General features: G+C 36.7%; 1 protein-coding gene across 1 annotated transcript in view; it reads left to right on the top strand.

Annotated features, from left to right (window-relative positions):
* tln2b (talin 2b) overlaps positions 1–2,808 on the top strand; it is a 111,163-nt gene extending 108,355 nt beyond the window's left edge. Inside the window, exon 56 of the mRNA XM_052119839.1 lies at positions 1,759–2,808. Coding sequence (XP_051975799.1) covers positions 1,759–1,887 — 129 coding nt within the window. The 3' untranslated portion in view covers positions 1,888–2,808. The remainder of the gene's footprint in view (positions 1–1,758) is intronic.
* The last annotated feature ends 11,980 nt before the right edge of the window (positions 2,809–14,788 follow it).

Below are 14,788 nucleotides of genomic sequence, written 5' to 3'. Positions count from 1 at the left end.
ATGTATTTATGGTTGGACATATCAAGTAGGAATATCACACATCCAACTTGAATGGAATGCAGCGTAACCGTGTACCCTGACGAAACAAAATTTATTGCAAGAAACATTTAAATTGCAAATATTATTAGATAGATTTTTCCAGGTATTATAGACCTCCTTGTTAGATTCGTATGAAAAATTATGATTTTTGAATGTCTGTTCGGGAGACGTTCATTTAAAAAAAACAGGTTTGCTTGAGCATTAAATGTCGTTTCAAGTTCTGGTTTTCATGTGTAGACGTCTTTTTAAAATGTCAGTTGGTATTACTTGTTAGCTGCGACATAATGTATGACGCCCAAAGGCATAGTGTGTCTTAATCATTGTGAAACTGTGTTTCCTTAATGGCACGAATTACACTGAAGGCCTAGACATTTAATGCACGGCCTGCCACTGCTCAGGGTGTAAATAAGATGGCTCCGGAAAACTTATTTTCTTTTGTTTCCAATCATGTCACTTGTAACTGAGTAAAATTTTCTTTTACAAAATTGAAAGCGTTACAAAAATTATTTATTCTAGTGTCCAAACACATCTCCAAGTGTCCAAAATCGTCTACAAACAAATAAAACATAATATGTGTAAAACATACACATGCAAATACAACCATGACTAAAGGTATGCATAGCATGGAGACATGATTTTAGTAATGAGATTTCACAGAACGAGTACCATTTGACTCAATGTGTCTGCATCATTGTGTCTGTGTCATGTACTTGGTGTCATCGCTTGGTGGCGATCCTCTCTGCCCAAATTTGGATGACTTCCACCTCTGGATGCAATGATCTGAATCCTAATACATTTTGGTTTAGCTTTCCATGTTGCTGGACAATGTACTACATAATTTCAGATTAAATCATCTGAACCAGGAAAGCCAACCTGTTTCTAGAAAGATAGCACATTATGTGCTGTGTGCACATTGTGCTTTGTGTGGATTATTTAATGATCTTTGCATCCGATTACATTGTGTGTGGGCTTGTTTTAAAGATATTGCCTCTGTTTATTTTTTGTGAAGTTATAAGCAAAAACACTGTTTATAAGCTATTAAATAGCTATTATCTGCTATATTTTTGTCTGGGAGCAAAGCAAATAGGCTGGTTGAATTCAACTCTTTGAGAGCTTTCCAACAACATATGACACATGACTGTTTGATCAGTTTGAGGTTTTTGTTTTTTATTACAATAAAATGTGCAGAGCAAAATTATTAATAAATTATCAAAATGGAAAACTTCTGATTTGTCTGCAAATTTCAAAGCACTTGTTCAGTTTTGGTCATAATGCTTACATGCATTATAAAGTACAGCTTCTAAACTTTAAATTGATACCTATTTTGTGCAGTTATCCAAGACTACCCAAGAATGGTTGTACGAATAATTTATCATTGCAAAAACCATTCATACAGTATGTACAAACCATTCTTCATAAAACAGTTTTTACTTCAATTGTTGCATGAAAATAAGTGCATCAATTTATGTTATAATGGTTTTACATACAATTGACAGAAATATAAGCAGAACGAATTTGTGTAAATTGTTTGTACAACTAATCTTACGTGAATTGTCCCTTTCAGTTTTAGTTTTTTTTGCTAGCTTTTTCCAATGAAAAATCATTGGAAAATGTTTTTCTTATGGACTGTTAACAACTAATTGTTTTGCAAACAAAGAAATTCCTTGTGTTTTATGAATGCAGACCTTTGAGTGACTGATTGTTTTGCACTATTCCCAGATCATTGCAGCACAGGAGGAGATGTTACGAAAGGAGAGGGAATTAGAGGAAGCGCGGAAGAAGCTGGCCCACATCCGACAGCAGCAATACAAGTTCCTGCCCAGCGAACTGCGAGAAGACCAGAGCTGAGCGCTTCTCACACAGTCATTGGATGTGATAACTGCTTCGAGTCATGATTGTTAACAACGATTTCATAGAGGGGTGGAGAAATCAACTGTGATTGGTTGCTTTGATATCAGCTGGCATTAATTAAAAATGATTGGCTTTCCACTCACAAAAGCATGGGACTAGCACCACCGATTGGCTGTTTGCCTCACAAATGGCGGATGTGTTTGTGAGAATGGTTATTAGAATGGCTATTCTGTTACTTTTTCTTCTTTTTTTTGCCATGTATTAAAGTTTAAAGCACTTGTTAGTTTTGGATGTGTGTTTGCGTGTCTGTGTGCATACACCGATCAGCCACTTGCCTAATATTGTGTAGGTCCCCCTCGTACTGCCAAAACAGCGCCAACCCGTAACTCGGTTTATATTCTTCTCACCACAATTGTGTCTTATCTGAGTTACCGTAGACTTTGTTAGTTCAAACCAGTCTGGCCATTCTCTGTTGACCTCTCTCATCAACAAGGCATTTCCATCTGCAGAACTGCCCCTCAAAACTGTTTTTTGTTTTTTGCACCATTCAGAGTAAACTCGAGTGTTGTGCATGAAAATCCCAGGACATCAACAGTTACAGAAATACTCAAACCAGCCAATCTTCACCAAAATCATCCATGTGATTATCTAATCAGCCAACCGTGTGGCTGCAGGGCATAGAATCATGCATATACAGGTCAGGAGCTTCAGTTAATGTTCACATCAACCATCAGAATGGGGAAAAATGTTATCTCAGTGATTTGGACCGTGCCATGATTGTTGTTGAAGATGGGCTGGTTTGAGTATTTTTGTAACTGCTGATCTCCTGAAATTTTCACACACAAAAGTTTATTCAGAATGGTGCCAAAACATCCAGTGAGTGGCAGTTCTGTGAATAGAAATGCCTTGCTGACGAGAGAGGTCAACAGAGAATGGCCAGATTGGTTCAAACTGATAAAGTCTACTGTAACTCAGATAACCACTCTGTACAATCGTGTTGAGAAGAATATCCTCTCAGGTTGCCACTGATTTGACGGCATGAGGGGGACCTACACAATATTAGACAGGTGGTTTTAATGTTGTGGCTGATCTGTGTAGGTTTTATGCATCTGTCAAGAATGCCATACATACCTTACCACAAGGTGTAATAACTTACCTTAAGATTCTCTATAACTATCTTACACAATATTAGCAAGTTGCAACCAATGTGAAACGATCACTATCTTAAATCCTGAAAATGGCAGCCGGAAATCAGACAAAATTAAGTATTGTCAGATCACATAAGCTTTCGTTGTTTTCTTAGGAATAACCTGCTTGAGTTATAACTCTCATAACGATAAGCTTCTAACGCCTCTATAATGCACTGCTCGATTTAAACATATCCCACACTAGAGCTATGTTAGTAAGGTTATGAAATATAAGTAGTTATTATAAGGAAAGAATGTTCTGGGTGTGCTTCCTCTTGTTATTTATTGATAGAAGTCTTAGTCTTGCATTTGTAGATCTACAGTATAAGTTGGTGGCTGACCTGAGTTGATAAAAATAAGGAAGTACCTTGTCTTTCAATTGACAATTCACACAAAAAGTAATCTAGCCAACATCTCATTGGCTGAAATCTCCATGGATACACTAAGTAGGACTACTTGTAATTTGATAACTTGTTTTTTAATATCTATTTTGCAGTAAATTCATTACAAATCAACTTCCTATTTGAGATTGTATTTGCATGGCTGTTAGAAACAATGCAGGCTACAGCACATATGTAGCTTTGTAGGATTCAAAAGCGTCGATGATCTTTTAATGTACTCTTACCTGCAAATAACACGTCTTTGTACTCAGCTTATTGTTGTGTACAGTTTTTGTGAGAAAATAACCGTGGAATAATTTGAGAGGGTGAAATTCCCTTTTTGTTTTCCATTTGCGTTAGAATTACGTAGAATTACATGCGGCACTTAAAGGAACAGTGCACTCAAAAATGAAAATTCTGACTCATGTTTTTTTTCAACCTATATGACTGACTTTCTTCCATAAACGATGACAGAATTTAAATTTTTGGGTGACTTTCCCTTTAAAAGATAAAAACGCTGTATTGACTGTTTTGTTAACGCCTGGTTACTCTCCAAATCGGGACTGCATTGTGTCATAGTGCCTTATTCTAACTTCGGTAGCTCAGTGTAAGTTGCTCTTTATGCTGCTTGTGGATCAGACATCACGGATCTGAAATGTAACAATGTTTGAGTATCTGAAAAATTGGTCTCGGATCGGCGAAAGAGCTCTAATACCAAGCAAGTGTATAAAGCGTTGACTTTTTTTGAGATGAAGCAGACATTCTTTGTCCTGTTCAAGGGATCGTTGTGCCAACAATGATATATTTTATTTCATAATTTACTCTCCCTCAAATTGTTCCAAACCCATTTGACATTCTTCTGTGGAACGCAAAAGGAGAAGTGTTGATTGATGTGCTGGTTGCTCTTTTCCATGCAGGTACAGTGAATGGGGACTGGAGCTTTTAAGCTTGAAAAGTATCACAAAAGCATCGTAAAAGCAGTCCATATACTATATTCCAATTTTTCTGAAGCCATGCAATATCTTTGAGTGACAAGCAGACAGAAATTGGTTCAATGTCAGTGAATAATGACTTGCATTTCAGTTTTTTTTTTTCTTCTTTCTCACACAGAGCTATCATATGGCTCAGTAAAGCTTGGAATATTGCACACATGAGCCACTTTTATGTTGCTTTTGTGTCCTTTTTGAAGCTTGAAAGCTTTTGTCCCCATTCATTGTAATTGCATGGAAAAGAGCGACTAGTACACCATACAAAAAGAAAGTCATGGATTTAAATGACATGAGTATGTGAGTAAATAATGAATTAATTTTCATTTTAGGTGAACTATTCCTATAAATTTAGCTTTGGATGTGTACAGCATTGCGTCCAGTCTATGCCCCATGGGGTGACCAAATCTGATGTCCATTGGGCCGTTATTTGTTAGTTATTTGTTCTGCAGTATTGTACCCACTGAGGCCTAAAGATGCCCTTGCCTTGGCAGGCCACTATACTGCCATATGTAATGAACTCTTTAGATTAATTTAGCTTCACAACAAATGTATATGCTGCAGTAACAAGTGGAAAGAGGAAGAACCTGCAAATATTTCTGGTAGCACTGACTGCTTTCAGCTTCTCCACGTCAAGATGAACATCACAATACGTCCCAAAAAATGTCTATCTTGACTATCTTGTTTTTCTCTTCGATAAACCACTATGTATGAAGTTTTGTGTTTTTTATGTTCACTTTAATAGCTATAAATGAAGATAATGCAATATGTGGTTGATGTGGTGTCTTTCAGTGAAGCCGAAGAAAACAATAAGAGCTATCGCCTTTTTTGAAATAGAGTTAGGGCTTTCTTTAATCAACTGATGACATAGTGACATTAATAATAATATTAATAAGAATAAAAATAATGAACATTAAAATGCTGTATGTATAATATTTATCGGGTCATGAAAGTATTTTTTGTATTTCTCTGAGAATAAAGAGTTTCAACAAACTATGATTTGTGAACGGGTGGTTTTGTGCTCATACACCGATCAGCCATAACATTAAAACCACCTGCCTAATATTGAGTAGGTCGTGCCACAAAAATATCGCCAACCTGCATCTCAGAATAGCATTCTGAGAGGATATTCTTCTCACTACAATTGCACCGAGCAGTTATCGGAGTTCCCGTAGACTTTGCCAGTTTGAACCAGTCTGGCCATTCTCTGTTGACCTCTCTCATCAACAAGGCATTTCCATCCGCAGAACTGTCACTCACTGGATGTTTTTTTGTTTTTGGCACCATTCAGATAAATTCTAGAGACCGTTTTGCTTGAAAGTCCCAGGAGATCAGCAGTTACAGAAACACTCAAACAAGCCCGTCTGGCACCAACAATCATGCCACGGTCCAAATCACTGAGATCATGTTCCCCATTCTGATGGTTGATGTTTTACATTACATTAACTGAAGCTCCTGACCCATATCTGCATGATTTTATGCACTGCACTGCTGCCACACGATTGGCTGATTAGATAATCGCATGGATGATTGTTGATGCCAGAAAGGCTGGTTTCAGTATTCTGTAACTGTTGATCTCCTGGGACTTTCAAGCAAAGCGGTCTCTAGAATTTATCTGAATGGTGCCAAAAACAAAAAACATCCAGTGAGTGGCAGTTCTGCGGATGGAAATGCCATGTTGATGAGAGAGGTCAACAGAGAATGGCCAGACTGGTTCAAACTGGCAAAGTCTACAGTAACTCAGATAACTGCTCTGTACAATTGTGGTGAGAAGAATATCATCTCAGAATGCTATTCTGAGATATGGCTTGGCGATGTTTTGGCAGTACAAGGGGGACCTACACAATATTAGGCAGGTGGTTTTAATGTTGTTTCTGATCGTGTATGTACTGTTTACATATTGTATTTATCAAATCCCTGACCCATATTATTAAAATACTTGACTAAAATACCCATGTATTTAATATATAATTATTTAGGATAATTTAGACTAGACATGGGCTTGATCTAGTTAGAGTCTGTCTTTTTTCTTTTTGGATTTTTTCCCCAATTTGGAATTCCCAATGTGCTCTAGGTCCTCGTGATGGTGTAGTGACTTGCCTCAATCCCTGTGACGGAGGACGAATCTCAGTTGCTTCTGCATTTGAGACCGTCAATCCGCGCATCTTATCACATGGCTTGTTGAGCGCATTACCACTGAGACCTAGTGCATGTGGAGGCTTCAAGCATGATTGTTATGAAAGCATAAAATAAGGTGTGGTGAGAATTAAACTGAAATGTAATGTATTATTAAATGTTCACTGACTGGTGCTCTCCTGTGTACATTCAAACAGGGCATGAGAGCAACAGTTTACACAACCTCCTTGTGATAATCAAAATCGAAAACTTGTTTTGTTTATCTAAAAATAGGTTCTCCACAGTGATAGCGACAACAGACCACAACACACCTGCACATAAAACAGAGAACAGAACTTACTAAACATGTCTTAAGAGTTTGTAGTTGAAGAATTGATGCATTTCTATGCTCAGCCTTATTATTTTTTTAACTGAGAACTTGGAAATTAAACAAACAAAGGAGGCTACAGCAGCCACAGTCACAACGTGTCCTGACCTGACAGCAAACAACACTCAATAAAAGGTATATTATCTGTGGAAATCAGAGTTTTTGTCCTAACCAGCAGCAACCAACAACAGTAAATTCTGTCGATCGCTTGTTTTCTATTTTCTACATTGCTTGAGTATCTGTCCACTGTGAACTGGCAACAGTACAAAAAAATAAAAATAAGGCTGGGAATATAAATGCTTAAATTATTCAACTACAAACTCTTAAGACATATTTAGTAAGTTCTGTTCTCTGTTTGATGTGCAGCTATGTTGTGTTCTGTTGTCACTATCACTGTGGAGGACCTGTTTTTAGATAAACAAAATGAGTTTTCTATTCTACTATTTCTACTGCCATTGTATGACATCATTGAGCACAAATTTTTTTCACAATTTCTCCCTTTGTGTTAAGAAAAAGTAAGAAAGTCATATAGTGTTATAAAGAGACAGGAGTGCGTAAACAATGACTGAATGTTAATTTTTTGGGTGAACTATCCCTTTAACACAGACTAAATGTATCTTTTTTTGCTCTATTTGTCAAAGCAGACAGAGGTAGGTATGCCCATGCACTCCCTAAAGTAGTCAAATGTTGACATTAGTTTTACACCAATTCTAAACATTTAGGCATAGCAATGCGTTTACAACCTGAATGACACTTACATTAGCTGCATTTATAGCAATAATGATATTATATGATGGTTACATTAAGTACTGTATACAGATTTGATTCTGTTTGTCTAGCACTCTCCTGTGGGTGTCGCTGTTACCCGTATATGTGTTGTGGTTTTGGTTAGTCTTGGAATTATGTAGTGGATGGCCAAATTACAGTGTGTTTGACCAAAAAAGGACATGTGGCAGTTTCCTTTTGAACTCCAGATAGTGAACTGTAAGAGAGCAGTATGTCTGTCAAAATGGGTGAGCAAAACAACCATGAACACTACAAAAATGTTTGCTTTTCATAGGCGTGTTCCATTATGGAATTACATTTTTAAGTGATGCTCATCAAATTGCTACATTTGATATCTGCATGTATTATTTGTCTTATCCTTTTTAGTATCATTTTTATTCTTTACATTCATTAGTACTCAATATGGATTTTAGTTACTGTAATAGGCTCACTATGTTCACCCAGAGATGCTCAGCTGACTAGAGTAAAGCTTGTCTACTCAACACCATATTAGGAGTGTGTTTTACTTGTATGTGTCCAGCCCACTTAAAGACACTGAGAAGTCATTTGAGAAGCCATTCAACGACAACAAATGCACAGCACACATTTTACATACCAATTTAAGATGAAAACATTTGTTTTGGCTTTCGGGTAGGATTCAATTAAAACCATGAGATTATGTTCAGCAAGCACTTGGAAGAAAGTCTTGAATGTTGTATGACCATTTATTCGACTGATACACTGTGGTGAGAAATATAGTCGCAGTCAAGTTTAGATCTCGTTATTCCAACTTTTTTCTCACAATTGCGTCTATATTTTTTGTAATTGCGACTATTTATCTTGTAATAGCAACTTTATTTCTCGCAATTGCAATTTTACGTCTTTGAATTTGTCATCTATAACACGCAATTTTAAGCTTATATCTTATAATTGCGACTATTTCTCACAGTTGCTACTTTATATCTCAGAATTGCAACTTTATACCTCGTAATTGCAACTTATTTCTTGAGATTGTGACTTCCTTGTATTTACAAGATATAAACTCACAATTCTGAGTTAATATCACACAATTGCGACTTTATATCTTGTAATAGCAACTGTATTTTTCAACATTGCGATTTTATGTCTCAAAATTGGTCATTTATACATAGAAATGTTCTATCTAGTAATTGTGACTATTTCTCGCAATAACAACTATATCTCAGATTTGCAACTTTATATCTCGCAATTGCAACTATTTCTCGCAATTAAAAATGTATCTCGTAATTGGGACTATTTCTGACGAATTTGCGATCTAGCAATTGCAAATTTATATCCCACAATGCGACTTAATCTTGTAATAGCAACTTTAATTCTCGCAATTGCGATTTTATGTCTTGGAATAGGTCAGTTATACCTAGAAATTTCAAGCATATATCTAGTAATTGTGACTATGTCTCAGAATTGCAACTTTATATCTTGCAATTACGATTTTAAATCTCGTGATTCCAACTTTATTTCTTGAAATTGCAACTTTTTAACTTATAGTTGTGACTTTCTCGTATTTATGAAATATAAACTCACAATTCTTTCTCGCAATTGCGACTTTATATATTGTAATAGCGACTATGTTTCTCACAATTGCGATTTTATGTCTCAGAATTTGTCATTTATACCTACAAATTTTAAACTTCTATCTCATAATTGTTACTATTTCTTGCAGTTGGGACTTTATCTCAGAATTGCAACTTTACATCTCGCTATTGCAACTTTCTTATAATTACTAATTTATCTCATAATTGTGACTATATCTCACAATTGCGACATTATATCATGCAGTTGCATAGTATAAAGTCACAATTGAGCTATGAAGTCAGAATGACCTCTTTGCCTCAATAGAACACTGATCGTTTTTGTTCCGCAATTAAGTTCTAGTATCGGAATGTGAAGGAGATTTCTACTATGAAGTAGCCTGCTGTATATTTTCATATTTCTATCAAATATTTCTTACTGTAAAATGTTCAAATAAATAAATATATACAGTAGCTACAGTATTTTATAATTTAACTACATTGGTTTGAACAGATGTTTCCATTTTTTGCCATTTATGTAGAGGGTTGCTATGCACCAACATTACAATGGAAAACAAATGGCGATATATTAAGAAGTATTCCATTTGCTAGATGAGAATACTGCTTTAATTTGTAGCCAATTTATAAAATAATTTCTACCCATGTGCTCATTTTCGCTTTCCATCCTGTTTGTTCTTTGGTAATACGCCTATAAGTATCAACACCTTCACCTGAAGCATGACATCATCCTCCAAAAGTGACATCACATTTGGTTTGAAAACAACAATATAAACAACAGTAAATATCAGCCATGGATTTTATGAGTACTGAGATTTTGTGGTATTAGTTGGGTTGTCTCACTCTAAACCATTACATCATGTTAACATTTTAGATAAAATAATCTGATAAAATTACAGAAATCATAATGGTATAAATAAAATCTAAATTAAAAGGTTGCCTCACTAAACAATGGCTAACTTCAGCTATTTTTACATCCCCTTAAGTTCCACCTTATTAAGCATCTTGTTAATGTTCTTGCAAATCAAGTTATACTGATGTAACATATTTGAACTTGCATATTTCTGAAAGTCTAGTGTACCCTTAGAAATACTTGCGCACATGGTACTGCATAACAAGAATGACCCAAGATTGTTCCGCAGGGTTGTATTGAATGTTCCATTAATGGTGCTAAAATGAATGCCAAACAATGAGATGCATGAAAAGAACTCTTCTTAAAACCACACAACTCTGCTCAGTCTTGTGTGGAGGTGAACTGAACCTGGGCAGTAGGACTCTTTAAAGTCTGATCTGATACAGGAGTGGAAACCTCATAGTGATGCAAACCCTGTGTGAACGCATAAGATACACAAACATCCCCTCACACATTAAAGGGGTCATGACATGGGTTTTTTTATTGTATTATTATGTTCCCTTAGGTGCAATTATAGTATTAATATATTTTTTTTAAGAAAAACTTTTAAAATCTAGTGATTTATGACCTTTTCCCACCCTGTTTCTCATCCTCTGATTCAAACAGTCTGTTTTGGGGGCGTTTTCCATTTAAGACTTCAGTGTTAACGCCCACTGTTATGATTGGCTAACGTCAGTGCCTATGTATCAATTATTGACGCCTCCAGCCAGAACAATATGCAAGTAAACTAAGTAAAAACACTGTGATTATTCATAATGAATGAAATCGCGCTTTAAAAAGTAGTTTAAAGTTTAAAATAGATTACTTACAGTTTGCGTCGTCGTTGTTCCCAGAATAGTCGGCACGGACTTATCTTTGAGCAACAGTTTTCTGGCAAAGCCAGCATCATATTGAGATTTGTTCTCAAAACAGTCATCCTTAAAATGTACAGAACAAACGCTTAAGTTAACACTGCCGTGACTGGGACGTCCGCAAAAAATAAACTGCATCCATTTTTCCCTGACGCCTGGATCTTTCGGCAGCTTATTCAGAGGTTTTGTTTGACCACAGCCAGGAACAGCACATCTGTGTGGCATCGTAATTTTCCTGTGCACAAGTAGTCTCTGTCAGAGCTCGCTGTCCATCGACTGAACACTTGTGAGGCGCACGGCGATACTGAAATGAGCGTAGTTGTCTTGCGCTTAAAGCGTAGTTATCTTGTGCTGGAGGCGGTCATATGCAAACGCTGGTACGTCACTTCTAACCGTCACGTCACTTCTAACCATGAATCCAGAACGAGCTGTATTTTGAGCTTGATTAAATAAATGATTCGTTTAGAATGGGGAGGACGTCTTAAAATATTAAACTTGCAGGACGTTTTAATGATACAAAGACCTCTTATATACCAAAAGATCAAGGCAAATTTGGTTTCTCATGTCATGACCCCTTTAAGGCCATAGTTACCCCAACCATGAACTGACATTAGCTACACTTTCTGTTCATGTATTGTGTGTTGTGTTTATGTTGGACACATAACCTAGCAGAGGTCATGTGCAGAGCTTTATTCTGTTTCAGCTGACAGTCACTGTCTCATGGCTCTGCCAGAGGCATCTTCATGAAGGGTTAGGCCTATGAAGGCTACAGCTGGAATGTACATTGAAAATTAGGTGCTGCTAATTGAAAATTAGGTGCTAATTTGTAAGGTGTGATCTTCTAATTTACTCTACACTGAATTCAAACAGGCTGTTTATAAAAGTATATATATATTGACTGAATAAAATGGTGTGGTGTGATGATATTTGCTGTTGCTAAGGCTGTTAGCTTAGCCATTTTTGCACTTAACCTCCAAGCCTGTAACATTTAGCCAATTGTTTTTTAGTGCAATAGGGTTGGTATAATGTTTTATTTACTACAAGGCACACACTGAGTAATGTCGTCGTACAAGAACCCTTTACTGCAGTGGTGGCTCAGTGGTTGAGGCTCAGGGTTACTGACCAGAAGGTTGAGGGTTCAAGCCCCAGCACCACCAAGATGCCACTGTTGGGCCCTTGAGCAAGGCACTTAACTCCAGATTGCTCCAGGGGGATTGTCCCTGTAATAAGTGCACTGTAAGTTGCTTTGGATAAAAGCGTCTGCCAAATGCATAAATGTAAAATGTAAATGTTCATAAAAGCTACTGTATGTATCAACTCTGTGTGTTTGCTAGTGCTAGCAAAAGCAGCACATGCAATACTGTCTCCTGTTTTTATACTGTTTGTCTGCTAGACACATTTTTGTGAAATTAGAGGCTAGTTGAGAAACTTTGTTTGGATTGCTTTAGTCGTTTACCACAGGAATGACGCTGGCACGGAGAGAGGGCAGCGGTCGCGTTTCTTTCAGATATGCTTCAATGATTTACACTTCATTGAGCTGCTAATGTTTGAGTATTATAATATTCATTCAGTAGGAATGCTCTTCTCAGAGAAAGTTACACACAGGAATGTATACTTTTTACAATTATTAAATTCTTTACATTACACTTGAATTAAGAAATTATGTGTGAAGTTTAGATGATGGAATGGCATTCAGTTCATGCATACTGGCTTACAGAAACTGTTAACTGGTTTTGTGTCCTGTGTTTTTATTTTCTGTGTATAGAAGAGCAGCCCACTCATTCCACTTATCAATCCTCTAACAGAATGATCTCGCAGTGAAATCGGAAACAGCAGGTTGACTTTTATTGAGCTAAAATCTCCCTGTGCTTACGGAAATTGGAAACACTGCCCCCTGTGGCCAAAGTGGTAAGTGTGGCTCTTTTCAATGAGCCGGCAAATTGTGGCCGATCCTAGGGTACTGAAACACTCGCAAACAACATGCCAAATTTCCATGTGATCATGTTGCCACAGGGAAGTTTTAATCTTTAAACAGCGTTGATTTTTATGAATTTGTTAATTGTTTGATCTAACTGTCATATATGATTGTGGTAATCTTAACTTTTAAATTGTTCTCCAAAAAATAATTACCACCAAAAATAATCAATAATTTATATTCCATAAATAAACAAAAAGTGCATGTTTCATTCTTTCGTGGAACACAAAAGGAGAATTAAAATAAAAATGTGGATGTTGACTTTTTCTCTATGCAATGAAAGTGAATGGGGAGCTGCCAGTCTTTGTCATTCTATCTAACAACTCTTTGTGTTCTATGGAAATTCATACGGGTTTGGAACAACATTAGGGTGGGTAAATAAAAACAGAATGATAATTTTGATTAAATATTAAAATCCCATCAGTTCTGAAGTGGAATTCAGAGGTAGCCAAAGTAGAAAAAAGCAATAGAAAATGTACTTTTCTGTTGTCACAGCTGTTTAACCCATTTTTAGCAATGTTCTCTCCTAAAAATGAAAAAAAGCTCACATTTGTCTGCTTTGTTCGGTGTTTCCATCCTCAATGAATTTCAAGCTTTAACGCTGCAGTTAATGCTTCAAAACTGTCACTGGGTCTGGATTGAGTCTGCCTGAAGCTTGTGCTACCTTAGAGAAAGGCATGAGTGAGATCACAACAAATAACTTGGCTTTTAAACACAGTTAGTCTTCTTTGTGTAGATAACAAGGAATCTGCTTTGAGTGGGATGTCTTTTGAGTGTAAACTCAGCAGGCATAGTGGGATGAATGGGGACTGTATTCAATGGTAGATCTATACACATGACTATTTTAGGCTTGTTCGTAAATGGGATTGCCCAACGTCCTGGCTCATGCCGTCATCTGAGTAGCGAGACTCGAGGAATGCTTTCATGGGTGGCTGCTCATTGTCTGTGCTCTCTTTTGAAAGACTATTTGAAGGAATTTCCTAATACAGGAAACTGTCATCTAATCTTAATTAGAGGTGTGTGCTTTGGGAATTACAAATCCATATTACTAATGCTCATACTTTGATTTAAGGATAATTATGAACCCTTAACCCTACTATAAGTATTACAATTTGGCACTTTTTACATGAATGATACCTCAAATCATATACGGCATGCTGAGGAGAGAGGAGTCTGTTCTTACTTTTCTAAGCAACCTAAATGAGATGACACAAGAAAATGTGTCAGACTATGGACTCAATCTATCTATAGAGACCAGATTATTTTAGAGACATGGTGGGTTCTTTTGACTCGTGCCAGTAAGTAGCTGCCTAATAATCACCCAAAACACCCTAGCAACCTCAACAGACAAATGCTAACTACATAACAATAGCAATATCTAATAGCAATGGTGAAATGCTAACAACCATAACAATGGCAATAGCAAAATGCTAACACCCATAACAAATAAACAGCAGTGCACTTAGAGCTCCTTAGCTACCACATGGCAACCCCCCATATAACAACCCAGAACATCCTAGTTTCATGGCGACAGAGCTGGTTATGTTGAAAAGAATAACAATGACTTGATTTGTACTAAATATTCATAGTGCAGTGCTATTTTAGCACATGTAGCATCTGGTTAAACTGGATTGCGGGTGTTTAGCAAATAAGACGCAGGTTTTTGCACTTAAATACTACACGCAAAAGTACATTTCTGTAGCTGTTCAGTAGATTTGCCCCACTTTGTGATCAATGTCTCTTTCAAGGCAAGTCAGTCCACTCGGCAGC

This window comes from Xyrauchen texanus, chromosome 46 (assembly GCF_025860055.1).
Source record: "Xyrauchen texanus isolate HMW12.3.18 chromosome 46, RBS_HiC_50CHRs, whole genome shotgun sequence".
Classification (NCBI taxonomy): Eukaryota; Metazoa; Chordata; class Actinopteri; order Cypriniformes; family Catostomidae; genus Xyrauchen; species Xyrauchen texanus.
This window is presented reverse-complemented; position numbering and strand designations above follow the sequence as displayed.